Here is a 26,987-nt window from a genome sequence, read left to right as displayed (position 1 = left end):
AAAGAATAAGATGATAATTATTGTTATAAAATAATAATTGAAGACTAAAATTGGCAAACACTGTAAGTGCCACAAGAATTCAAACACCGTTTTCCACGTTAAACTGTGAAATGTGCCATGCTTTATAATGTGGTAAACGTAACCCTCTAAGTAGTTCGAAGGGCGTGTACAGAGGTCACTAGTGTGCACGTTCTTACGTGCGGAACGATGCGATTTCCCAACACTTTCGCTTTTGGCACTTACAACGTTTACCAATTTTAGTCCTCATTATTATCAACTAAAAAAAATAAACCGATTTTATTATGAATTATTATTATTATTACTCGATCCACTACATGACTCATAATCCAACACAACTGATCATCTGATCACGGCGATGAGGATGAGTGATAATATGGTGAAATTCATGAAGCGACACTTACAAAGAACGCCGATGTTAAGGCTGGAATTCGAACCCGGGACCCCTGGCGTCGCAGTGCGCTGTGATAACCACTCCGCCACGTGGGTCGACGTATAGTAAATGTAAAAGTAACTTTTGATAATGTTACTTCTATGGCAAAAGTAACTCTATTGCAGCTACTTACTTTTAAAAGTAGCTAGGTACAGTTTCAATTGCTCAAAAAAGTAAACGTTACTGGCAACTGTGTTACAGCTAACTAGTTACTTCCAAATATTGACAAAACACACCCGTGCCAGGACTCGAACCTGGGTCCTTCGTTAGATGATCACGGCCACAAAAAGAGCGTCGTGCTAACCACCTCACCACGGAGAGAGCACAATAGCTGTTGCGAACGAGGAAGAAATCCAAGGCCTTGAAGTTCAGGGAACCTGTTTTTCCCCGTGGATTGCAAGAAGATGCCCGTGGGTTACGGAGCGTCATGAGGTCACATGGCAGACTGCAACTTCTTCGCGCTGAGGGCCACGACATTCTCCAGCCAGCTAGGATGTGGTCAGTAGCTGTGTTGGTTGTCCTTTCCTCTAGCGCCTGTCTCGCCCAATACTACGAGTTTAAGGATGTGAAAGTGGAAGTTGTGGGTCCCCAGGGACTACGCGTCTCCATTCCAGGTAAGTGTTAACTCTCTGGTATACGCATGGGCGTAACTTGGGACCAAACTTTGAGGGGGCAGAATTAAACTGGGCCTAATTTTGAGGGGGGAGAATCAGACTTGTGCCTAATTTTCAGGGGGCAGATTTAAACTGGACGTAATTTTGAGAGGGGAGAATTAAAATGGGACTAACTTTGAGGGGGCAGAATTAAAGTGGGCCTAATTTTGAGGGGGCAGAATTAAAGTGGACCTAATTTTGAGGGGACAGAATTAAACTGGGCCTAATTTTCAGGGGGCAGAATTAAAGTGGGCCTAATTTTGAGGGGGGAATCAGACTTGTGTCTAATTTTCAGAAGGGAGAATTAAACTGGGATTAATTTTGAGGGGGGAATCAGACTTGTGCCTAATTTTCAGGGGGCAGATTTAAACGGCGTAATTTTGAGAGGGGAGAATTAAACGGCGTAAATTTGAGGGGACAGAATTAAAGTTGACCTAATTTTCAGGGGGCAGAACTAAACTAGGTCTAATTTTGAGGGGGGGGGAGAATCAGACTTGTGCCTAATTTTCAGGGAGCAGATTTAAACTGGGCGTAATTTTCAGAGGGGAGAATTAAACTGGGACTAATTTTGAGGGAGCAGAATTAATTGATTGATTGATTGATTTAGTTTATTTTACTTCGCGTTTTGTGCCTCTTGGCTAATTTGCGAAGATGGGTATGAGTGATGAAATGATGAATGGACATTCACAAACAACCAAGCCCGACCGGGATTCAAACCCGGGACCCTTGGCGTCGCAGCGCGATGTGCTAACCACTCGGCCACAGGGTCGGGCAGGAGCAGAATTAATGTGGGCGGCCTAATTTTGAGGGGACAGTATTAAACTGGGCCTAATTTTGAGGAGGAAGAATCAAACTTGTTCCTAATTTTGAAGGGGCAGATATAAACGGCGTAATTTTGAGAGGGGAGAATTAAACTGGGCCTAATTTTGAGGGAGCACAATTAAACTGGGCCTAATTTTGAGGGGCAGAGTTAAAGTGGGCCTATTTTTGAGGGGACAGTATTAAAGTTGGCCTAATTTTGAGGGGGCAGAACTAAACTAGGTCTAATTTTGAGGGGGGAAGAATCAGACTTGTGCCTAAATTTCCGGGAGCAGATTTAAACTGGGCTTAATTTTCAGAGTGGAGAATTAAACTGGGCCTAATTTTGAGGGGACAGAATTAAAGTGGGCCTAATTTTTTGGGGGGGGAGAATCAGACTTGTACCTAATTTTGAGGGGCAGAATTAAACTGGGCCTAATTTTGAGGGGGGAGAATCAGACTTGTGCCTAATTTTCAGGGAGCAGATTTAAACTGGGCGTAATTTTGAGAAGGGAGAATTAAAGTGGGTCTAATTTTGAGGGGACAGAATTAAACTGGGCCTAATTTTGAGGGGGCAGAATTAAACTGGGCCTAATTTTGATGGGCCAAAATTAAACTGGGCCTAATTTTGAGGGAGCAGAATTAAACTGGGCCTAATTTTGAGGGGCAGAGTTAAAGTGGGCCTATTTTTGAGGGGACACAAGTAAACTGGGCCTAATTTTGAGCGGGCAGAATCAAACCTGGGGCTTAACTTTCGGGGAAGAGACTCAAAAAGTTTTCCATTCCGTAAAAACAGCGTCCAGGGATATTTGCTAAAGAACTGTGACGTTTGCGAAATTACAAATATTACTCTATATTACTTTGCTCCTCAGGTTCCCTAACTTGTAAATTTTAATAAACCCGAATTTTTTGTGGGGAGGGGGCAAGTGGGCCCCCCTGCCCCCGCCAAGTTACGCCTATGAATACCTAAACCCGAAGGTATAACAAGGCCCGTAGCAGGGCTGTTGACCGACTGTACCACCTTGAGAATTGACCTAAGTTCCGATTGTTTAATTCCGAATGGAGAGGCCCTCTTTACATGGTTCGATTTCTAACATACTTCAGAGTCTTGGTCAAGGGCGCCCCCAAGGAGGAGGTCAAAGGAGGCACTTGCCCCCCTGAGATATTTGGAAAAAGTTCATGAAATTTCAATTGTGAAATTGTATCTATATTATCTCGTATATGTGTATTATTATTCTTGTCTGCGATTTACAGGCTGCAAGATACAGCAATTCACTGTCATGTCCAACAAAATAACAAGCTAATGTGTTCACTAAAGATAGGCTATTAGTCATGTTGATTACCGCAACTGTGTGCGCGATTGACAATTTCTGGTCAGGACGGGACTGATATTTTATAATCCTGAGATACTGACGTTCAGGACTGAAAAATTCGCCATTAATCTCTAATTCTGAACATTATTCCCCCTAGAATGATTGTTCTTGCACTTCTTGAACCAATAAATTAACCAATTTTCAATGCGAGCCTTTTGAATTCATCGACTGTGTGAGCCCCCGTGGCGGAGTGGATAGCACATCGCGCTACGACGCCAGGGTCCCGGGTTCGAATCCTGTCCTGGGCATGAATGTTTGTGAGTGTCCATTCATCAATTTCATCATGTCATCACTCATCCCCATCCTCGCAAATTAGCCAAAAGTGGCAGAAGAAGCGAAGTAAAATAGAAAATCAATCAATCAATCAATCAATCGACTGTGTGAGATCGCGAAAAGTCTGGAAATTATTTCCCGAAGCCTGAATCTAACCTTGACAATTCATGCGCTGTCATTTTGAATTGCTTTTATTTTCTTTTACAATACCCTTCGGTGCGTAATACCTGTGCATTTTCCCTTTCATATACGTACTCTAATATCATTATTTATTTGGGAGCAGCCACATAAGGACTACTGGTGCCATCTACTTAACGTGCATGCGGTGCGAAGGGGTATTTCGTCTCTAAATGCTTTTGTTGGTGGGTTAGGGTGGGCAAGATTTAAGGACCTCAGCATTAAAATAATGACCCTAAATGCTTTAAACAGCGGACCATATAATAGTTTGTCTCAAGAACAAAACTCCCTTCAAACCTCGCATGAAAATCTGCAAAAACTTGTGTCCAAGTCGAGCGGAAATTAAGAACCAGCTCGCGCAAACTACATTTTAAATCATTATTTCTCCAGTTACTAATACTTAGTTAACTTTTAACTGTGCTAATTAGTTTTTCCAAGCTTCGAACTTCATGCCACAATCGTTTCCAGAAATATAAAGCACTTGCTAATACTCCTTTAAAACTTGCATAAAATCATTAAACATTCGGAACAGTTGCCGAGGTATTTGAGCCAAAACACGGCCTGCATAAGTAAAAAAATCTATCCCGGAAAACTTTCGCAGCTTTTCTGTGCACACTCAAGTAGATAAAAAAAAAACACGTGTAAGTGGTAACGTCACCAACCTTACCACTCTCAAACTAACAAATACATCGAAAATTGCTATTAATTTCTTTATTGACATATCAAATCAATTGCTGTGGAAGAAATAGTTGCCGTAACATAACAACGATAATAAATATGTAAATAAAGTATTTATGTACTTACGGTAAAGGAGGCCGATTTCCAGTAAAGGGATGAGTTCCTTCCATGACTTCACTCTACATGGACAGCCTGGAATGAGAATTAATTTTTGTAAATTTTCATAAATCTCGACATGTATACCAGTCATATATAAAGATAGTTCAAGCTTGTAGGGAGCTTGCAGAGCAAAGCCAAGCCGAGATTTCACATTAAAACTGGCATCTCCGGTGAGTAAAATAATACACGTATATATCAAAATGAGAAATCCTGGGGGAACTGGAGGGACTTACCCCCACCAACAGTCTTTCCTAAAAAATCCCCCACCAAAAATTTCCGGGAGAAGAGTATTTTGTTAAAACAACGAAGATAAGAAATTAGTTTCGATTCAAATACACAATTTTTACTAAGGACATATCAAACACACACACACACACACACAAAACAGTGCTGTGTTGCTTGCATTCTGTCTTGTCTGTTTCTGTTGCCCCCTCTCTCCTTCAAGAGCATTAACAGATCTAAACCAATAACAATACACGCACAATCAAAATAAACAGAGAATTCAAGAAAAATATAATTATGAAATCTAATTGATTTATATTAATTGGAAGCAAAAACTAAAGTAAGAATTATGCATAACAAAACCATTTCAACAATTTTGTAACTCATTGACATTTTTAGCAAATTGTTAAAGGAATTAGTTCGCTATTTTAAAAATGTGATAAAAAGTAACAAGTGAATTACTTTATGAATATATTTATTAATTTATATATTTTTAAATATTACGTAATTTACTTTCATCAGCACAATACCGAGGCGGCACAGCGATAAATCCCCTTATTGAGAGAAAAGACCAGGGTGCGAAATCCTGGGGGGGACAGGGGGATTTCCCCCACCAAACCATCTTGACCTCAAAAATCTCCCCCACCAAAAAAATCCGGAGGGGGGATTTTTTGTTATAACAAACAAAAAATAAGCAATTACACTTTACTAAGAATAATATCGAGAAAACACACAAATTAGTGTAGTTGTGAGTATTGAATGCATTCTCTCTCAAGAGATCATTAACAAATCTACATCAATACGCACAATAAAAGTAAAATAAGAATGCAAGAAAATTATAACTATGAAATCTAATTAATTTATATTAACATAGAGCACAAACTAAACAAAAACTTACACATAATAAAACCACTTCAACAATTTCATAATTTATTAACATCTTGAACCAGTTACTAAAGGAATAAGTTAGCTGCTTTGCAATATCTGATATGCATAAAAGTAACAAATTAATTTTCTTTATGTAATTAATAATAATAGTAGTAATAATAATTATATATTTTTAATTGAGTAACTTATTTTTACTTTTAATAATACACATGTGGAGGAGGGGAGTTTGTAGATTAAGAACTTTTCCAAGCCACCAGTTTCCAATGATTTTGCACCCTGAAACAGGCCCAGTCCTAGCGACAAATGTAGCTTGTCGTGACGTAGTCTGTTACGTTTATTTCTGATGGCTCGTCTTCAAGTGACACATGTCGCCTGCAGCTTCGGACTGAAAGCTACCTGAACGCATGTTTCTCACTGGTCACCTGTCGCGTGTCTATTCCGTTCGAAAGCTGCCTTTTGTCTGAAAAGCCCCTCTTGGAATTGGTTCCGAGCTAAGCCCGGCAGTTGTAAACAAGAATAAAAAAATTCCGCAGAGTCTGTTTGACGTCCAATTTAGGCACAAATAGGCCATCGGGAATCGAAACCGGGACATGACTTTCATAAATAAGCGAACATTGTGCAAAAATGTAACACCGCAGGGCACCAACCGACCTCTATCCCTTAGCGCTCCCTTTTCAATGAATCGCCTATTTTGGGATCCACCGAGCTATGCTAGAAACTTCTTCGCATCTGAAGTTTATTTTTGTATCACAGCAACTGCGTAGTTAATATGGCTTGTAGTTAACGTTGGGAGACATTAGAAGTCGTTAAGGAAATTGCTGAAAATGCCCCGAAGCATTCAGCAACAGATATTCAAGCTATTCAAGAAAACTTGCTCAACAACCGGTAGTTACGCAACATTCAAATTAGCACTCTTCTGCTTTTACACAGATTTTTCCTCCAAGGAGAGCTTTTCTCAGGATGGTATCGGCACGAAACGAGGCGAGATTTGGTGGACGAGAAATAATGTCTCGTTCTTCACCTCGGTTTGAGTTGCCCAGTGGCGCAACCACAGGGGGGCAGGGGGGCATTGCCCTCCCAACCTTGGACTGAAATTAGTTCTAGGGGAGCAAACATTGACGTACCTGCAGAGGGCAATTACCGCCCACAACTTCATTCCCTCGCAATGCCCCCTTTTCTAACTCTTATCAAGTTCAGAACCGTAGCTAGGGGGCGGCGGGAGTCGGCCCTGGGCGCCGAACGATCTAAATGAAAATAAGTTGTAAGATTTATTTATTAATTTTTTTGTCTTAAGTCCACTTTACGCACAGAAAGGCTAATCGGGACTGGACCTACAGTTTAAAGTGGGATCCGAACCACTGTGCCATGTGCTTCCACCGGGTATCGAACCCGGGATCCCTTGATCACAAGGCGACGATATTACCACTATACCATCGGGGAGGCACAAAAGTTGTAAAGAAGAGAATGCTTTGGCGTCTCGTGAAATTATTTGTGCCCTGTTAAATCAACATTGAGCCTGCAAAAAAAATAGATCCAAAAATGTTCTTGCTCGCTTCGCTCGAAATTTGTCATTGTTCTCTGTAATGCATTGTCAATTTCCAGACAGAGAATTAAGACTTGTCTTCATTGATTTTGTTTTAAATGCATGAACAATTGTTTTGAGGAAAGGGGACGTGCATATTTGAGAGATAATTTATGTATTGATTGATTGATTCGCTTTATTAAGATTAAGTCTCGTTCTAGTTTCAGTCTCTAAGATTAAGTCTCGTTCTAGCCTCTGTCTCTATTATTAAGTCTCCCCTTCGCTAACATTATGTATGTAGTGTGTGTGTGTGTGTGTGTATGTATATATATATATATATATATATATATATATATATATATATATATATATATGTGTGTGTGTGGGTGTGTGTGTGGGTGGGTGGGGCGGGGTGTAAGTAATTAAAAGTGATAAACACAAAGAAAGTTGCATTAATACTAATAGTGATATTTTTATGGTAAAATAATAACGATAATATTAAAGACGAATAAAATAAAGAAAATAAAATATGTGATAAAAATACATGAAAATGATAATACATAAATTTACAGAATTAATAGAAAGTGACAAAAATAAAAACACAAGGAAAGTTACATATAAGAGTAATACTAACCGTGGCATTATTTTATTGTAAAAATAATAATGATACTATTCAAGAGATAAATAATAAAAATAACCAAGAGAAGTTGAACATTATTTTTCTTTTGTGGTCCCTTGACTAGTTTTGATCTGTAATGGTCAGGAGAACTTTAAAAACAGTCATGTTATTTTTTTATGTTATTCGAAATTGACCGTCTTATACTGTTATTTCTGCTGTATTGTTTGGAGACATAGCTTAGCCTGTTTTCATTTCCAGATGAGCCAGGAATCCAGATTTTCGCATTCCATGGGAACGTGAACAAGGAGCTGGACCACCTGGAGGCTGCGCAGATGAGTAAGGATGTCGTCAAAGCGAAGGATGGGCGGTGGGTGTTCGAGGACAAGAGAGTGAGGCTGAAGCCCGGAGACGTCATTTACTATTGGCTCTACGTACAAGCTGATGGACTAGGCTACAGGCTGGACGACCAGAAGTATACCGTTGGAGGTAAGGATTGAGCAGTGTTGCCACAATTTCCCTTTCCATGGGGCAAAATTTCCCTTTTTGGACCAATTTTTACCTTCACCAAAACAAATATAACAATAATTATTATTAGCAGTAGTAGTAGCAGAAGCAGCAGCAGTAGTAGTAATATTTCCGTTGATCTATGCTCGTATGAATAAAAAAAGAAACAAAATTTTCAAATACATGTCAGCTTCATAGCTTTCTGGTCAGATGCAGGTTTGAAATTTCGGTCCAAATTTCCCTGCAAAAGGGAAATTTCCCTTCATGTGGCAACACTTGTCTTGAGTTGAGTTTTCAAGCACAATTTCAATTCGGTCCAAGTTGCTTATTGTTTCGTTGAAAAAAGGTTCCTGGACCGAATTGTAATAATTTACAGATAGAAAGGTTATTTACGGTCCAGAACCCATTCGCCCTTGCAGATTTTATTTCCTGGACCGGAATTCAATTTATTTATAATTCTTGGACCTTTAACAAGCCTGGTTGGATTCGATCTGGAAAAAAAAATAGATTGATTTTCTTTATTTACTTCACTTTCAGACAATTTTGACTAATTGCTAACCTGAGGGTGAGTGATGATATGATGAAATTGACGAAGGGGCATTCGAACCCTGGATCCCTGGCGTCGTGGCACGCCGTTCTAACCACTCCGCCACGACAAAGAATTCTGGAAGTTAGAACAACAACAATAGGGTGGCTACTCTACGACCCAGATAGTTTTAAGTTCTTGAAGTAAGGCACGTGGTTCATCCTTCTAACTTCACTGTTGCAGGCTAGCGAGGCTCTGCTGTCTGGTCCTATGGCCAGTATAATTCTCTGTGGCGCTGTGTTCTCGTGTGTTTTGTCCATATGTGCTGAGTGACCCTTGACAGCATCGGTTTTTAACCTGGTAAGGAGATTTCAATCCTCAGAGACAAGTGTTGGTTTAGTTACGCAAGAGGCTGTGCCAGGAAGACTTAGATGGGCAGGCCATGTGGCACGAATGAGAGAGGAATGAAGAGTGGAAACCTGATGGTAAGAGACCTATAGGAAAGCCTAGACGAAGATGGACCTAAAGGAAAAGGATGGAAAAGATTGGATTGATCTTGTCCAGGATAAGGCCAGATGGAAGGCTTGTGTTGCTGCAGCCATGAACGTCGGGTTTAAGAAGGCTAGAGAGAGTTATTTAGCTGTTCCACGCGTAATGTGATGGGGGCAAATAACCAAATTGTTGATGCATCCAAAAGTTATTTTAATCAACGGATGATGAATTTTTATTCTTGCAGGAATACCTCCTGGACCGGGACCTACACCTACACCTACAGCTACACCTACACCAAGCCAACCCCCGAAGCCACCGACAGACCCTGTGACTCCATCCACCTGCGAACCCTCGGTGACCGTCGTCAGTGGGAAGCAGAGATGCAGGGGAGAAGTCATCTTCCAGGAGAACTTCGACTCTCTGGATTCCTCCGTCTGGCAACACGATGTTCGCGTCGCCAAAGGACCCGTGAGTACTACAACTTCTCTCTTGAGTGAGGAAATGTTGCCACAATCTGAGGGCAAAATTCCCCTTCGCAAGGGTCAAAATTTCACTTGCAAGGGTGAACATTTCCCTTTGAATCGATCAAAATTTCCCCATGCAAGCGTAAAATTTCACATCGCAAGGGCTAAAATGTCATTTTGCAGGGTTCAAAATTTCACTTTACAAGAGTACAAATTTTACTTTGCAAGGGTCGAAATATCCATTTGGAAGGGTCAAAATTTCCCTTTGTGAGGAACAAAATTTTCCTTTATCAGGATCAAACTTTCCCTTGCAAGGGTCACAATTTCCCTTTGCGAGGGACAAAATTTCCATTCGCAAGGTTCAAAATTTCACTTGCAAGGATCATTTCCCTTTGCATGGGTAAAAAATTTCCCCATGCAAGGGTAGAATTTCACTTCGCAAGGGCTAAAATTTCAATTTGCAGGGGTCAAAATTTCACTTTGTAAGGGTCAAAATATCCATTTGGTAGGGTCAAAATTTCCCCTTGCGATGAACAAAATTTCCCTTTGTCAGGATCAAAATTTCCCTTCGCGAGGGACAAAATTTTCATTCGCAAGGGTCAAAATTTCCCATTTTTCCCTTCAGCTAAAGAAATCTCATAATAATAATAATAATAATAATAATAATAATAAATAGTAGTAGTAATAATAGCAACAGTAGTAGTATTTTCTATCTGTATTCATGCTTTACCCTCATCACCGCTATTAGCCGAAGATATACAGTCACTTGCTCGAGTCCATCCAAGGTATTATGTGTGTTGTCTAAATCTACGGCGATAAGTGGATTTTAGTAGCAAATTTTCAATGTGAACTTTTACCACCGCCGTATAGATAGGCAACACACGTAACGCCTTGCAGGGAAACGAACATTTCAGGATCTAGGTGTCCCATTTTCATTGCTGGTGAGTGTACAAAATTGACGTGGAATAAACAAAATTGAAATATAATCGAGGGCCCCGGCTTCGAATCCGGAGTGGGCATGGTTGTTCTTTACGAGTGTCCCTTTGCATCATATCATCAGTCATCCTCATCTTGGCGATTACCCAAAAGGGACAAAAAAGCGAAATTAAATGAACCAAATAAAAAATCAACCTCTGTTTGTTTTGAAATTTGTGCAATCCCAGAAACTCAGCACATAGTATAAATTTAATAGACAAATGCAGACTAGACAGGACTCGATACCGTGCAATTCCTATACCAACGGATCTACCGAGCCATCCATGTTCTCGCATTGCTGTTCGGCCTGGGTTCGAGTCCTTGTCGATCCTATGTAATGTATACTATGTGCTGAGTTTCTGGGATTATATAAATTTCAAAGCAGAGTTTGATTTGGTTTATTTTACTTGACTTTTCTGTCACTTTCGGTTAATCGCGAAGATGAAGATGATATGATGAACACTCACAAAGAACATCCATGTCCACGCCGGATTCGTAGCACACTCTGACGTAGAGGTCGGCAAAGGCACTCAAGACTGTTGCGGGGTAGCTGCTACGCCACTGGAGCAAAGCCGATGCTCTGTTAACGCTACTTGTCTTCTTGTCGGATGCTTCTTCCATTGCAGGACTTCGAGTTTGTGGTATACAACCGAATGCCAGAGAACAGCTACATTAAGAACGGCGTCCTCTACATCAAACCAACTCTCACGGAGGACATCTACGGTGAAGGGTTTGTCATGACTGGTGACAGGACTCTTGCTGGGTACGTAGACTGCAGTAGACTAACTCATAAATTTGATTATATAGGGTGATACATCGTTTCCCATTGCACTAATATTTATTGTTATTAATTATCTTTTCCCTTGTACAAATGTTCATTGTTCTTTAATCTTAATTTCTGTAATTTACCTATCACTGATAATGTCAGGATAGTGACTAACCTGTATATGCTTATCTTGTAAGGGCTGTTACCATGGCAATTACGAGTGTCTTTTGTCTTGACTTGATCGGTTTTGACCAACTCATAAATTTGATTATACAGGGTAAGGCAGTCAAACGGGAAGATTTACAAAATTCACAGAAAATACAGAGAGCAAATATTAGTTAATTTTTGAACATGAATGTACTGTACATGAGTTGAAATTACTAGTGTACCTGAAAAATGTTCATTTTTTGAATATGGTGTCAGTAAGATGGCGTCCTAGGTGTTGCACACATTGTCCGAGTCTCAGAATAAATCCGCCCATGACGATTCGTAGCATCTGGATCTCTTGCCGAATTCGCTCCTTCAAATTATCCCTGGTTCTTGGAGGGTTGTCCTTGAATACTTTGGATTTGAGGTAACCCCAAAGCAAAAAGTCAGGAGCCGCCAAATCGGGTGAACGGAAGGCCACGGAATATCGCCGAATGTGCTGATGAGACGACCAGGAAATGCGAGTCTAAGCACATCCATAGACACTCTGGCAGTATAACTAGTTGCACCATATTGCTGGAAGAGTGTTTCTTCATCTGGGTCATAGTCACCGAGGACAGGCAGGAAAAAGGTTACCAAAATGTCAGCATAACGTCATGGGCGGATTTACTCTGAGACTCTTGACAATGTGTGTAAAACCAAGGACGCCATCTTAGTGACACCACATTTTAAAAAAATGAACATTTTTCAGATACAATAGCAATTTCAACTGGTGTAGAGTACATTCATGTTCAAAAATTAACTAATATTTGCTTTCTCTATGTTTTGTGATTTTTAAAAAATCTTCTTGTTTGACTGCCTCGGCACTTGAAGATGATAAATCTCAATGGAATTCATTCTTCTCGAGGCATGAAAAAACCTAATTGGGGTAGTAACCCCCGACCCCCCTACACACATAGATAACAGTGCTGCTTTAATGTAGATAAGTCAATTTAGACATTTCAATGAAAGTTAGCAGGAATCCTAAAAGATACGGGTCCTAAAAGACAAGGGCGTAACTTGGGCTTAATTTGAGGGGCAGAATCAGACTTGGAAGAGACTCGACAAGTTTTTCCATTCCATAAAAACAGCGCCCAGAATTACTTGATAACAGTGACGTTTACCAAATCACAAATATTACTCTTTACTCTGCTCCTCAGGCCCCCTAACTTGTAAATTTTAATAAACAAACCTAAAAATTTTAGGCAGGCAAGTGCCCCCCCCCTTGCCCCCGCCAAGTTGCACCTATGCTAAAAGACATGGGCACCTCGTCCTTTGGCTTTGGCGACCCTTTGTGTCACACTGTCTTTTAGCGACCGAGTCTTTCGACGACCCTGTCTTTCGCGACACTGTATTTTGTATCCCTATCTTTCGGAAACCCTCTAATTTGTGACCTGTCCTTTGGCGACCAAATACAATATTGGTCTTGTTTTGATGTGAAGAGATGCAAAACAAGTCCAATATTGTATTTGTGGACCTACACAATACCACTAACATAAATTTGTTTCACAACGTGGATAAGAATTGTTTTTTGACCTATTTTTAAAATCTGAAAATTAAGAATTGTTTTCAAAACCTTTCTGCCTGCAAAGAATTAACATTTCATCACGATCAGACCACTCTTTTTTTTATTTATAGAATTTCAATTAGAGCATCGTTTGCAAAACTCAAAGGAACGGGCACTTTTCTTTTGTTCTCACGTCGATAAAAAATAGAAGACACATTGGAAAAAATGTGGTTACAATAGATTAACGCAGAATTGAATAATCTAAATTTTGATGAAACTAGTTTTTATGTCGGTCCAAACTCGAGTATCTGTAAATTTTAATCCGATAGTAAGCTCCTTAATCACTTACATCCTCATTTCCTCACTTACGTCCTGACTTAACTTCCTAATGACCCGAGAACGGATATATATGTAGTAAGAATGTGCTAAATATGTAAATACATGTTTAGTTATTTTCACCTTTGTATTATCATACACGACAATACACGAGCTACATATAATACGGTACGCTTACATTGACATTGATTGTAAAACAACACAAAATGTGTTGTTATTTTATGTTTCCAAAACAATGAATAACTAAATCTTGTTGTTAAGTGTTCGAATGTGAATTTCCTTCTGTTGTCTCTTAACATGGATTTATATTGACTAAAACTGCGTTCAATATCGCAAGAAGTAATGGGATTACATTTCATATTTGTCAGTTATTAGTAAGAAAATTACCCAACTCTTTCGGTCACATGGGGACAAGTAGTTATTGTGCGAATATGTAGTATATGTTGAGAAATGTTCTGAAATATGGACATAATATGTAAAAATAATTAAAATATGTAAAATATGGGCCAAAACCTAATACAGTAGAACGTCGTTTATCCGCATTAATTGGGACCATGCGGATAACGATTTTTGCGGATAATCAAACATGTGTATATTTAACAAAGAAAAGCATGTACACTACAGGTTAATTTTATACGTACTACATACATATACAGTACAAGAAAACAAAATACATGAGAAAAGGAGAAAATACTCGTAATATACGTACAGTACGTGTCTAAATTACAGTACTGTACCTGTTTTTTGAGTGTGCGAATAAACGACGTTCTACTGTATATGTACAAATATGGAAATGAAAACTGAATTTTTCGAGTCTATATGCCATGATGCGTCAAGATACCAGGTGGTTATAATTAAAGTGACGGTGTTCAGAGTGGTACAGCACGGACTGTAATGAGAGTAGCAGTCTGAAACTTCGTAGATATGCTAATGAAGCAATGTGCTCGCGAATTATGCAAAAAAAAAGTTCCAATTCTCGCCACCAGGGTAAAAAATGGCGCTGTAAGCAGTCAAAACTTGGTATAGTTACAGGAAAAACACTATAAATCGCAGAAAACAATACTCTTTGTAATAAAATATCGCTACAATTTCACTATTCGAATTACATGAACATTACTAAAGGAAAAAGCAACAAGCGTCACCAACAACAACCAGGGAGCTCACACAATGGTTAGGCAATGTCACCGACTTTGACGTCAGAGTTACGGAAAATTCCAGGTTTTGACTGCTTACAGCGCCATTTTTTACCCTGGCGGCGAGAATTGGAACTAATTTCTTTTTTTCATAATTCTCGAGCGCATTGCTTCATTAGCAAATCTACGAAGTTTCAGACTGCTACTCTCATTACAGCTCGTGCTGTACCACTCTGAACACCGTCACTTTAATTATAACCACCTGGTACTACAGCTTCATTGATTGAGTTGGTGTTTTAAGTCCACTTTATGCACAGAAAGGCTAATCGGGACTGGACCTACAGTTAAAACTGGGATCCGACCCAGTATGTGCCTCCACCGAGAATCGAACCAAGGCCTGATTCAGCTTCGTACATAAATATGTATTTACATATAAATCCGTTACCTGCTAATGACCAAGTATAACATGGTGTTGCTTCTTACAGCTGCACCGGGACCACGGACGAGGAGTGCAAGATGAAGGCGTTCTTCGCGAACATCAACCCGCCCGTGATGTCATCCCGCCTTCGTACCATCAACTCCTTCTCCTTCCGCTACGGGAAGATCCAGGCCAGGGCCAAGATGGCCGCCGGAGACTGGATCATGTCGAGTAAGCATCCCTTGCATTGCTGTTCTATTTCATCAGGGTAGTTTAATCACCTGTTGGGGAGAGAAGCGCCACTGGCGGTGACCAGAGGTGTTCACCATCCAGACGGCGGCCCGCTTTTTACGGAAGAATTTCCTTTAACATTTTTGGTAGCATACATGCTATGAATAAGCTTCCAAAAATCTTATGGCAGACAGTACTTTTCACGGAAGCATTGATGTAACATTTCCTGTTAGCTTTTGCGATTGCGAAGCATAATACAGGGTGTCCCAAAACAACTTCAACAACGACGCTTGTGTGCTGGTAGATATGCATGACAGTCTAACACGATGGAGACTTTTTAGAATGAACACTATTGAATTTCAGTCCTCATTTATTTGAAATCCTTTGCCTTGGTAAGTTTATAAGTACTGTAAATACTTTTTAAAACATCGCAAGTATCATTATTGTTTTGTACTTATTTTGCTCAGGTAAGACTTCGAAGAGGCGCTAGTGGCAACCCTGCCGCGCGCATGTGGAAGTTATGTCAGAGCGGTCGTTTGCTGTATTGGGTTGATCACATACAGGCTAGATTTTAAGCGCTTATAGCGCAGAAACAAAGCGCTTTCGAGATCAAGTTTATTAGGAAAAAGTACTTATGATATCTACCAGCACCCAAGCGTTGTTGAAGTTGTTTTGAGATACCCTGTATATACAGAACAAAACGTACATAGAGTTACACCATCTATGCATGGCGTTTACAACTGAAACAACTAAAATATTCTTCCATGCGTGTACAGTAAACGTTGTAAAGAGTGTATTTAAGCAGTGCCATTGCTTTTGCATCTAATAACGTTTTATACGAAACGTTATTCCTCTCGGTTGAATAGTTTTCGGCTCTTAAACATGTGAAGTGATACATTGTTTACATCTCACTCGGCCGCCATTACATCTACTACACTCGTGAACTATTCTGATCGGTTATGCTACGAAAAATGCTACGTAAATAGAACTGATTCTATTTTTAGGATTTGTAACTTATATGCTTCGCAGGCAAATGAAGTCAAATTTTGCTGCAGTGTTAAACAGTCACACGTAACACATTTTCGTTAATGCTTTTCATGCATTCCGGATATTCATTAGACTTCGGATTTTACGTTTTTAACCTATTTTTTTCCTTTACAGGTATGTAAGAAATAATAAGTTATGTCAGCGTTTCGTTAACAAACACAACTAATGTAGATTTATAGTGCCTAAAAAAAACTATTTTACTTATTAGAACCTATTTTAGGTTTAAGCTCCTAAAGCAAGCCTTTTTTTAGGTTTTTATATATTTTCAAAGGTTTTACAGAATTTTTATGTCACCCAGAGGCATTTGCTTTGTTTGGTCACGAAAAACTTCAATGGCAAACTTGTTTGAAACGTACCCTCTGTCGATTTCCCTTCCTCCAAGTCCATGGTGATTTCTCAAAGCTCTAAACAAAGCAAAATGTCTGGGGCCACTGTTACCTGTACAATCCAAAGTGCAAACTTCTGATCTGTGTGGTCTTGCTCACTTTCGCGTCACTTCCGTGCTCTGTGACGTTCACGCCTTGCAAACTAAAATTTAAGCATTGACGTTTGTACCACTGACTATGCTTTGTTGAAAGATCATTTTCAGCATATAAGATTATTCTCACAGACAAAATTGCAGAGTTTCAATGTGGATAATATGAAAAGAGATTGTTGCCTAACTATACGGTGAGGAGTGGATTTTAATAGCAAATCTCCAATGGTAAGTTTTGCCGTCGCCGTAGTGTTAGGCAACACACATAACATTATGCAACATAGTGCGCATTTCAGGATATAGGTGTCCCATTTTCATTGCCGGTGACTATACCTAATCAGTATTTTTCAGGAATGTTTAACTATTTTAAGTTTTTTTTAACATAGTTCAGGATTCTTCGAGCCTAACCTAAGATTTTTCGAACCTATTTTAGGATTTTTAGAGCCTATTTTAGGATTTTTAGAACCTTTTCAGATTTTTAGAGCCTATTTTAGGATTTTTAGAGCCCATTTTAGGATTTTAGAACCTAATTAAGGATGTTTAGAACCTTTTTTAGATTTTTGGAGCCTATTTTAGGATTTGTAGAGCCCATTTTAGGATTTTTAGAACCTTTTCAGATTTTTAGAGCCTATTTTAGGATTTTTAGAGCCCATTTTAGGATTTTAGAACCTATTTTAGGGTTTTTAGAACCTTTTTTTAGATTTTTGGAGCCTATTTTAGGATTTGTAGAGCCCATTTTAGGATTTTTAGAACCTTTTCAGATTTTTAGAGCCTATTTTAGGATTTTTAGAGCCCATTTTAGGATTTTAGAACCTATTTTAGGATTTTTAGAACCTTTTCAGATTTTTAGAGCCTATTTTAGGATTTTTAGAGCCCATTTTAGGATTTTAGAACCTATTTTAGGATTTTTAGAACCTTTTCAGATTTTTAGAGCCTATTTTAGGATTTTTAGAGCCCATTTTAGGATTTTAGAACCTATTTTAGGGTTTTTAGAACCTTTTTTAGGATATTTAGGGCCTATTTTAGAACCTAAAAATCCGAAGTCTAGTCATTATACTAAAGTTTCGTTTAGAATTTGTTAGCAGACACCAAAAAGTACTTCATAATTCTATGAAATCAGTTCATTATTAATATTTTTGCATGTCGAGAACCTTCAATGCTTGTGTGAATGTCACACACGTAACACTGGAATGCCCCTAAAGTTAGATCCCAATGGTTTTGCAGTAACGATGCGATTGTCTTCCAGTCCTGTCGCTCCAGCCGAGGGAGAACTACTACGGGAAGTGGTACCAGTCTGGGCAGATCCGCCTGGCATCGTCCCACGGGAACAGGGACCTCAAGACCTCCGGCATCTTCAACCTCGGCGTCCAGGAGGTGTTCTCGGAGCTGCTCCTGTCCCCCGAGGAGGGAGACATCAGGAAGCCCGTGCCCAGGATACAGTTCGAGAAGGAGCGCGAGGCTGGGTGGAACGACGACTTTCATCTGTTTGAGGCCGAGTGGACTCCAGGTCAGTGCAACTCAAGCGTCCTTTTCAGTGTGGTAAGAGGCTTGGCTGGACCTTCGGCCAACGCCAGGGTTTTCGAAGTTTGCTCTCGTATCCAAAACTAACTCAAGACAGAACAAAGGCGTCTCGTGAACGCATGCGTCAATTGTGGGAAAAAGGACAGCTTGCTCTGCGACGACATTCATGAGCATTTCTACATTCTAATTTCTTCATATAGGAGAAGTATTTATTTTACACGAGAGCGCTCAACTAAGCTTATATTACATTTCTTGCATCTGAAGTGAAAGAAAGTAATAATTCTTTTCCCACAATTGAATCATGAGTCACTTCAGATCCAAGAAATGTAATATAAGCTTAGTTCAGAGCTCTCGTGTAAAATAAATACTTCTCCTATATGAAGAAATTAGAATGTAGAAATGCTCATGAATGTCGTCCCACAATTGACGCATGCGCAGCATGCACCGCATGCGTTCACGAGACGCCACTGAGACCGAATCACACGCAACTGGATTTCCAGTAGGAATGCTCTAGTTGGCGCTGGACTGGCTACCCATCTTCTAGCTTTCGCCTCACACGATACTTGGCGCCTTGGCGCTATACTTTTGTCCCATAAGACAGCAGACGATCTAAAAGATGGAGGAGCAATTTTCAGGTAAATTACAAAATTAAAAAAGAAAATTATGGACTAGAAATTGGTTCCAGAGAAAATATGATTATCAATGCGTACGGAAAAAGCTTTTCAATGAACTCGGGTATGCATATTCACACACGAGATTCGCAGGTTTCATTAACAAAAAACAAAAAAAACAAAAACATATTTTGTTCAACTAAGTATATCAAACTTGTAATAATTAGGATTTTTCGTTATCGGCTAATCATATTTGGCACGCACAAATCTCATCGCTTTGCATAAATACCTAAATATTAACGAACTGTACAAGAATGCACATATTTTATTGAGAAACGATCAAAAACTTTCCTTTCGCAAACTCGCAAATTATCTTCACATGGTCAAACTTCTCTCTGATTGGCTGTTCCACAGATCCAGTCGAGGAAAGCCAGTTGCAGTTAGAACATGGCCTATTCCTCAAAACCAGTCAAACAGCCAGCCATGATTTCTATCCAGGTAGCCAGTTCAGCGCCAACTTACTGGATATCCAGTTTCGTGTGATCCAGCCTTTATCTATCGTTTTGCACGAAAGATAAACTCTTTTCATTCATCTGGGTCCAACATAGTCAGATGTCGGGCACACATCGTACAGTGGGATGCATAAGTATTACCATGTAAATTGTCCGTCACCAACTTCACAATGCGAGTTTCAAGAAATGAAATAAAACGCCAGGAAGTAGGAGACAAGCGTGAAAAAGAAAAGTGATTGAGAATAGTGAGGGACAACTAGGCTGGTAATACTTATGCATCCCACTGTACTGCCCTCTGACACGACCAATGTTGCCAGTACACCTCGCAATTTCGAAAAACATATACTTTTTATGAATATGACATAAATAAGTGTTAGCCCCTTAAATAGTCTTTAATGCATAAAATGCCTAAACATGGAAAGTTCTTTTTTCAGTTCGATAAATACCCATAGATAGACATCGGCAATCGACTCCATATCTGCCTTTTATCTATGTTTCTTACAAATATAGGGTGTTCCGTATAGGACGCCGAATTAGAAAATTAAATAAAAATAGGGAAAATATCATGAAAATAGTTATATTTCACATATATGTAAGCAGTAACATCTCCCATTTACGTATGAAAGACAATGTCAGGCATATGTCCACCATAGGCGTAGCTACGGGGTGTGCCGGGTGTGCCTAGGCACACCCTAATGAGCTGATATATCAAAGAGAATTGAAGACAGATATTTCAATAAGAGAGAAAATAAGCGGTAGTTTGTAAGAAGTTGAAAATGTCATTATTACTTGGTACAAACGTGTGCATTATCGCTGATGAAAGGAGTGTCTATAGATTTTTGATTTTTTTATGTCATTGGAGAAAGAAGATATTTACTGCATTCTACTCTGTACTACAGCGCCTTTCTTCTATACCTGTCACAAGCTGCACGTGTGAGAGAGCTTTCTCCAAGCTTACCCAAGTTAAAACTAAATTAAGAGCAACTCAGAAGAGGGTAGATTGTAAACCCTGCTCTTGCTATTTGTGGAACAGGAAAAAGGCTTAGTCTATTGATGTAAATGAAGTTATTGATGAGTTTAAGAACATTGTACCTTTTGACAGACGTCTCTTGTTATAGATGACGTGTATTTTGATGTATTTGTTTGTAACATTTATGAACATTTTGTGTGTGTGTAATTTCTATGCAATTTGATTTTTTTCTACTACATATATCCAGAAATTTTCAACACTGTTATTTAGTGAATTTATATTCCTTTATAAACATCAGTGCAGTTAAAGAGCCAAGTGATTGTGTTGCAAAATATGCTATTAAAAAGGTACAAAACCTCATTTTTTTTTTCCTTTGTGCACACCCAAATATAAAGTTCTAGCTACGCCTATGATGTCCACCCCTACTGAGTCTGCATGCATTTATTGCGCTCCACAAAATTATTGATAACCCTCTCGCAGATGTCTGTACCGATACCTCCAATCACCTGTATGATTTCCGCCTTCAGTTCCAAAAGAGTTCGTGGTTTGTTGGCGTACACCTGTGATTTCACAAACCCCATAAGAAGAAATCCTTGGGCTATAATAAGTTAAACCCACATTCCTACAAGACAAGCTGAAAATAATGGATGAGTGATTTGAGGGAAAAGGTCGCATCACTTTTCCTTAGAACTACAAAAATTAAAGCTTTAACCCGACCTCCGTGGCCGAGGGGTTAGCGCAGCACGCTACGAGGCCAGGGATCCCGGGCAGTGGCGTGCCCAAGGGTTGGTGGGGGTTATAACCCCCCCCCTTTGGCCCAGTATTCCTAAAAAAAAAGGAACATCAAATGCAGGAAAAGATGGCAAAATGAGGGCTGACTACTAAAAAATGTATACCTAACCCCCTCCTTTCGAAAATCCTGGGCACGCCCCTGATCCCGGGCTAGAATACCGGCATGGGCGTTCTTTGTGGATGTCCCGTCATCATTTTCATCGTTATCATCAATCATCATCAGCTTCGTCATTAGTGGTAGTACAAGAGCGAAGCAAATAATCAACTTTAAAAAGAAAATGAGCAAAGAAACTGTAGTTGCATTGGTTACTTTTAAAAATATACTCTCTGAAAAACTGAACCTATCCGAAACTTTACAAAAAGGCTAATAAATAGCTTTCGTAGAGTGTAAAGTTCTCCCCTGTGCTTTGCACAACGCCATGAAGGCTTATAGGTGGTGTGGAGTTAGAATCCTAAATAGCTTTAGAATTCTAAAAATATCTCTGTATCGATACATGTACAGGGTGGCTACAAACAAGCAGAAATGAAATTCCCTGACTTTTCCAGGTTTTCCAGGACAAAATTTACATTTTTCCCTCACAATTACAAACTAAACTAAATAGATGTTTTTGCAAATGGAAATAATAAACTCATACAGATCCAGGTATGGATTTGTTAAGTACCAATATTATCTTCTATGAAATTGACTCAATTTCTCTATTCTCTATGATTTGAATTCAAACTGCAAAATAGTGAATTTGGAAAATTATTACAATTCACAAGCTAGGGAAGGATTACGGAATTTTATCATACGCAGTAAGTTTAAAATAAAATACTTGATTATTTTTAAAGTTACGACTAAATGAGATAAGAGTGAAGAGTGATTGATTAAGAAATACAATTTGTAATTTATCAGTCTCCTTATACATTCTCGGTAATATATGTCGATATTTCCACTGAGGTTTGGAACCCTCTGTTTGCAAGAACCATCAGTGCGGACTCATTTTTCAATGCATAAAGCTACTTCTCTCTTCTCTGTAAAGCAAACAACTTAACTCTTGCATATAAGTGAAACAATTGAATCGAACAAAATAAAGTGTCATATTTCCTTACATTATCAATGGGATTTCTGCTTCAGTACAGTATATTCAAGTGAAGTACTGTGAAACTGACAACATGCAGTTATACCATTAATGCTGACGAAAAGGGTATGTAGGTATTAGAAATTTAACGCAAGCAATTTATAGAATTTCATTGTATAGGTACCTGACTTAGCTAACCACACATTAAAACAGGAACACTCTAATAATAAAAGCTTCTGAAAGTTCATATACGAGGGGCATCCTGAAAAAAGCTCCAATGGTGCCTATACGCAGCACTAGTGGTCGGAGAGCGACACATACACATGTAGGCAGGATGAAGTGGCATGTAGCTGTAATCTGGTACAGTTGCAATGCAGCCGTTTTAGGAAAGTTCTAGATTAAATATTGCAGCTCTCATACAGTCTCCCACAAACTGCGATGTAGCCTACGTGTAGTAATCAGATTTTTGCACGCTCAGAATTTGGCACAGAGCCACCAGCAATCGTATTGTACACGGTTGCATGCTATGATGTTTTACCTGCAAAACAAAAGTTATCCGAAGTAGATTGCTCCCATAGTGCCCGAGTTATAACAATTTTCCTTCAAAGAGTGTTCGAATTTAAAATTCCCGCCGAGAAGCCCGGGCGAGAGAAATCTCTCTCTCTCTCTCTCTCTCTCTCTCTCTCTCTCTCTCTCTCTCTCTCTCTCCCCCTCTTCCTGCCATCACTGATTTCTGGCGCCGTGGTGTGCATAAAAGGGGCCTAAAATTTGAGGCTGAAACTTACGAACGAGATTTCCTGTTCCCGTGCAAAGTTCCATAACGATATTAAAAAAAAAAAATAAGACGAAATTCCCTGACATTTCCCTGACTTTTTTTAACACCTCAAATTCCCTGACTTTTCCCGGTTTTCCAGGTCTGTCGCCACCCTGATGTAGTAAATTTACTTCATGTGCTGACTTTCTTGTTTTGAATTAAAATTTAAGTTCTCCATTTTGAAAATGTTACACTGTAATAAGCCTGAAGTGACTGTGTGACGTATACTTTCCTTCCTTCAGATAAGATGGCCTTCCGTGTGGACGGAGACCTCATAGGGGAGATGGTGGCCCCAGACGAGGGTATCCCGACCCACAGGCAGTACTCCGGAAAGGCCCACCCAATATGGGAGCTTGGAACCAAGATGGCGCCCTTTGATAGGGAGGTAAGTTCAATACACCCTTACACTTTCTTCCCTGTTTTATTTGTTTCCCAATAGATGTCGCTGATAGAAATGAGAGTGTGTTTTTGCATAACAAGAATTCAAATTACAGAAAAATTAGAGCGTGAGGAATACAAGAATTGGTCGGATTTCGCGTTTCGATATTTCGATAGAAGAAATGTCAAATTGAGTCACTTTAACAACTATACAGGGAGCATGATATGAGGCATATCTAACAGAATATTATAGCTAGTTTTTTTAATACCTTTATGAAAGTATAGTTCTCAAATTCCAGGATTTTACACTCAGAACTCAATAACATTACACTCAACACTGTTTTATCCGCCTTCTAGAAATTGTCACGTGTGGTCATTTTGACACCAACTTTAGTCTAATTTTAGATTCACCGCTCTATAAAAGGCCTTAACCCCTGCTCCAAAACTTCTCTAGACAAGGGCGTACAAAAGGGAGGGGTTGACAGGCTACAGCCCCCTCAAATACATGAACGAAAAAATAAAACTTTGAGAAAAAATTGTAGTACGTTATGTGTAATGTATAGGTGCATACAAATGTTAGAAAGTATGAAATAAATTAATTTCAAATTGCAAACATTTTGTGCAAAAAAACGGATTTTTTAATGATTAGCCTATATCATAAAATTATTGTTAGATGTGTGATTTGGTCGTCTGACAAATGTTATTTTTACACAAGGGTAAAATATCGAACCGGTAGAATTTGCAAGTAAACATGTAATTAAGAAAACAAGAAATGTCTTTAAAAAACAAAGAAAAACGCATGTTTGCTCGAAAAGTGGAGAGTGAAATGTAGAAACCACATCATGGCTTACCACTTAATTCGTATGTTTCCCACTCGACTGCCGTAACAGGAGACCCGGGTTCGATTCCTGGGGGGGAAGGGGGTGATCTTAGGTGGGGAATTTTGCAATAAAGTGACTCTGGGACTTACTCAGTCTGAAATCGGTGGCAACCGTAGAGGCTAAAGGTGGACGGAGGATGATGCTGCACACGTCACCTCTAGATTGTGTGGGGTTCTGCATCTACCCTTGCCTTCAAGGTGATGGCAATAAGGAAAACTTTATACATTGAAAGTTTGCCAAATTCTGAAAACTGTGGTTAGGCAAAGCGAATTACTCTGTCTGTCAGTGCATTAATCACCTGGCAGTGAATAAAACTAAGGAGCCAGTCTGATAGTTTTTCGTGCATCTGCTGATTTACGAATAAGGAGCTCTCCAAGTTTACCTGAATAATTACAACAATAACTATTATTCTTAATGTGTGTATATATGTATCACCACTTTATAAACTACAACCAACAACACTGTTTCTCTCTTCCAGTTCTTCCTGCAGGTGGGTGTGTCTGCAGGAGGCTTCCGAGATTTCCCTGAGGTAGCCGTCAACTCTCCAAACCCCAAACCGTGGAAGGACTGGGCCAAGGCGGTGAGTTCATCATTCTTATGTTTTAAGCTTAAAAATAAATTGTACCATGTGTAACGAGAACGTCTTCCACCAGATGTATTTTAATGTTTTTCACGATTTTTCACCTTCTGTTGGGAACGTTTTGCATCACCGAGCAAAGTGGCGACATTTTGGCGGAGATCGAGCGCGCATCTACCGTCACACGGGAGCCGTAACATCGGTAATATTTCGCGCGTTAAATTCTGGAAAACAGCTTCCTCAAAAATTGTTTCCAGCGTATGAAACTGTCACGAACAGGCGTAGGGCATATTTTACAATTTAAAATACTAGTTTAAAGGCCCAATGAAGGTATAATTTTAGGTATTTTTGGCAGAAAAGTGTGCTAAAATAAAAACGTGAGTTTTGGGGGAAATAATACCGAATCAGCACTGCCGTACTCAGGATTTTGTTGAGTTTCTTGAGCATTATTATAATGTCTGGTAGTGAATCTGTATTTGCTTGAAAATAACTTACTTGAATATTCATTTGCCTTTCAGGCTATGCTGGACTTCTGGGAAAAGAAGAACGACTGGTATCGAACATGGAACCCTTCTCAAAATAACGGCGAAGGTGCTGCACTGCAAATCGACTACATCAGAGTTATGGCTCTCTAGCGGAACTTATGAATAAAAATAACGTTTTTTAAAAAAGAGATTAGCAGTTCATTGTCGATTGATAGTAAAGTATTTAGTTCCGTTTATTCTTGTTTCATTTCGCTTCTTATAATACTTTCCTACCTATCGATAAAGCAAGGTCAAGATGCGATGTAGAAAACGGGTGAATTAATAATAATCCTATTGGTGTACCCAGGTATGGGTCTGCCCCTCCCTAAATTTTGTCAAGTTACACACTTCTATAATGCAATGTTTGTAGAAAAATTAGCCATTCCTAATATAAATGTTGTCTTGCTTTGGACACATGTTTCATCTTATTAGTAGAGAATTAATTTAGTTGAACGCTAAGAAGTAGTACAAAATAACCTGTTTGTTCTCATGTTTATGACAACATGACAAGAATATATGTGTAAGTGTTACTTCACAGAGCCATTGTGGAACATTTTAACAGCTTTGAGCGATCTTCAAATGTTTTCTGTTGTCACAAAATTTAGCATCCAGTGTGTCTAAACCACATAGAAAATTAACAACTATGCGTTGAGATTTAAGAGAGAGAAAAAACCTATGCTGGACCACACATACACACACGTTCAGAGAAAATGTCTGTCTGTGTGTAAAGGGGGGGGGGGTCGTAACCCATTTAATTTGAGAACAGCACTGATGACTTTGTTTTTTTAATGGAAAATTTGAATGAATACTTTATATTTTGAAATTTTACATTTTAAAAACACAAGATCAGGGTTCTATATCTAGTTTAGGAACACCATTTGACAAAGTCAGACCGGTAAAGAAATCAACATGCATGGCACGTCGACTTTCACCATCGGAGTTTTCATCCAAATTAAAAACAAGAGTTACATCTAAGATCATTCAAAAACCTGGAAAAATTTATCTGATAAAATTACATATTTTCAATACATTTATTTTGGCACTAAATGAGGGACATATGATGAATTCTGGTAGTAATGAGGAATATGAAAAGTTTTAATTCCCTAGTATAAGTTCCGTAGATAGTAAAAATCCTACAATTTATTATACCGCGTGAGGCACCTAAAAGTACCACCTGAAATAGCGAAGAAACCAGAAACAGTAGCGATGTGAGGTTTGCGGGAAACAATAATATCAAATGGGGCTCGTAAATCGGAGGTATGGGGTGGGTCGAAAAATATCGACAAATGGGGCATCTGGAGCAAAGTCATATTTTTTTAAATGGAACGATATACAATAACATGCTTAATATAAAAGAGCACACGCAGAGAAACACAACGCCGTTGGTCTCATGCATCTACTGCACATAGGAACGAAGATATGGCCATGTGAAAATATGTAAACAAACTAACAAGTGGCCCACTTGACCGTCAG

General features: G+C 39.2%; 1 protein-coding gene across 1 annotated transcript; it reads left to right on the top strand.

Moving 5' to 3' along the window:
* Window positions 1-863: 863 nt before the first annotated feature.
* Window positions 864-25,703, top strand: LOC146004973 (beta-1,3-glucan-binding protein-like). The gene is made up of 9 exons (XM_083144053.1): window positions 864-1,065; window positions 8,072-8,299; window positions 9,580-9,803; window positions 11,401-11,537; window positions 15,188-15,351; window positions 18,120-18,380; window positions 23,397-23,539; window positions 24,892-24,993; window positions 25,509-25,703. The coding sequence occupies exons 1-9, from the start codon at window positions 879-881 to the stop codon at window positions 25,623-25,625; spliced, it is 1,563 nt and encodes a 520-aa protein (XP_083000179.1). The 5' UTR covers window positions 864-878; the 3' UTR covers window positions 25,626-25,703.
* Window positions 25,704-26,987: the final 1,284 nt, after the last annotated feature.

This window comes from Lepisma saccharinum, chromosome 22 (genome assembly GCF_977018435.1).
Source record: "Lepisma saccharinum chromosome 22, izLepSacc3.1, whole genome shotgun sequence".
In the NCBI taxonomy this organism is placed as follows: Eukaryota; Metazoa; Arthropoda; class Insecta; order Zygentoma; family Lepismatidae; genus Lepisma; species Lepisma saccharinum.
This window is presented reverse-complemented; position numbering and strand designations above follow the sequence as displayed.

Coding starts and splice junctions, on each gene's coding strand:
- LOC146004973 (XM_083144053.1), top strand. CDS start 879: ATGAGGTCACATGGCAGACTGCAACTTCTTCGCGCTGAGGGCCACGAC. Junction 23,540..24,891: donor TGGCGCCCTTTGATAGGGAG/GTAAGTTCAATA, acceptor TCTCTCTTCCAG/TTCTTCCTGCAGGTGGGTGT. Junction 24,994..25,508: donor GGAAGGACTGGGCCAAGGCG/GTGAGTTCATCA, acceptor TTTGCCTTTCAG/GCTATGCTGGACTTCTGGGA.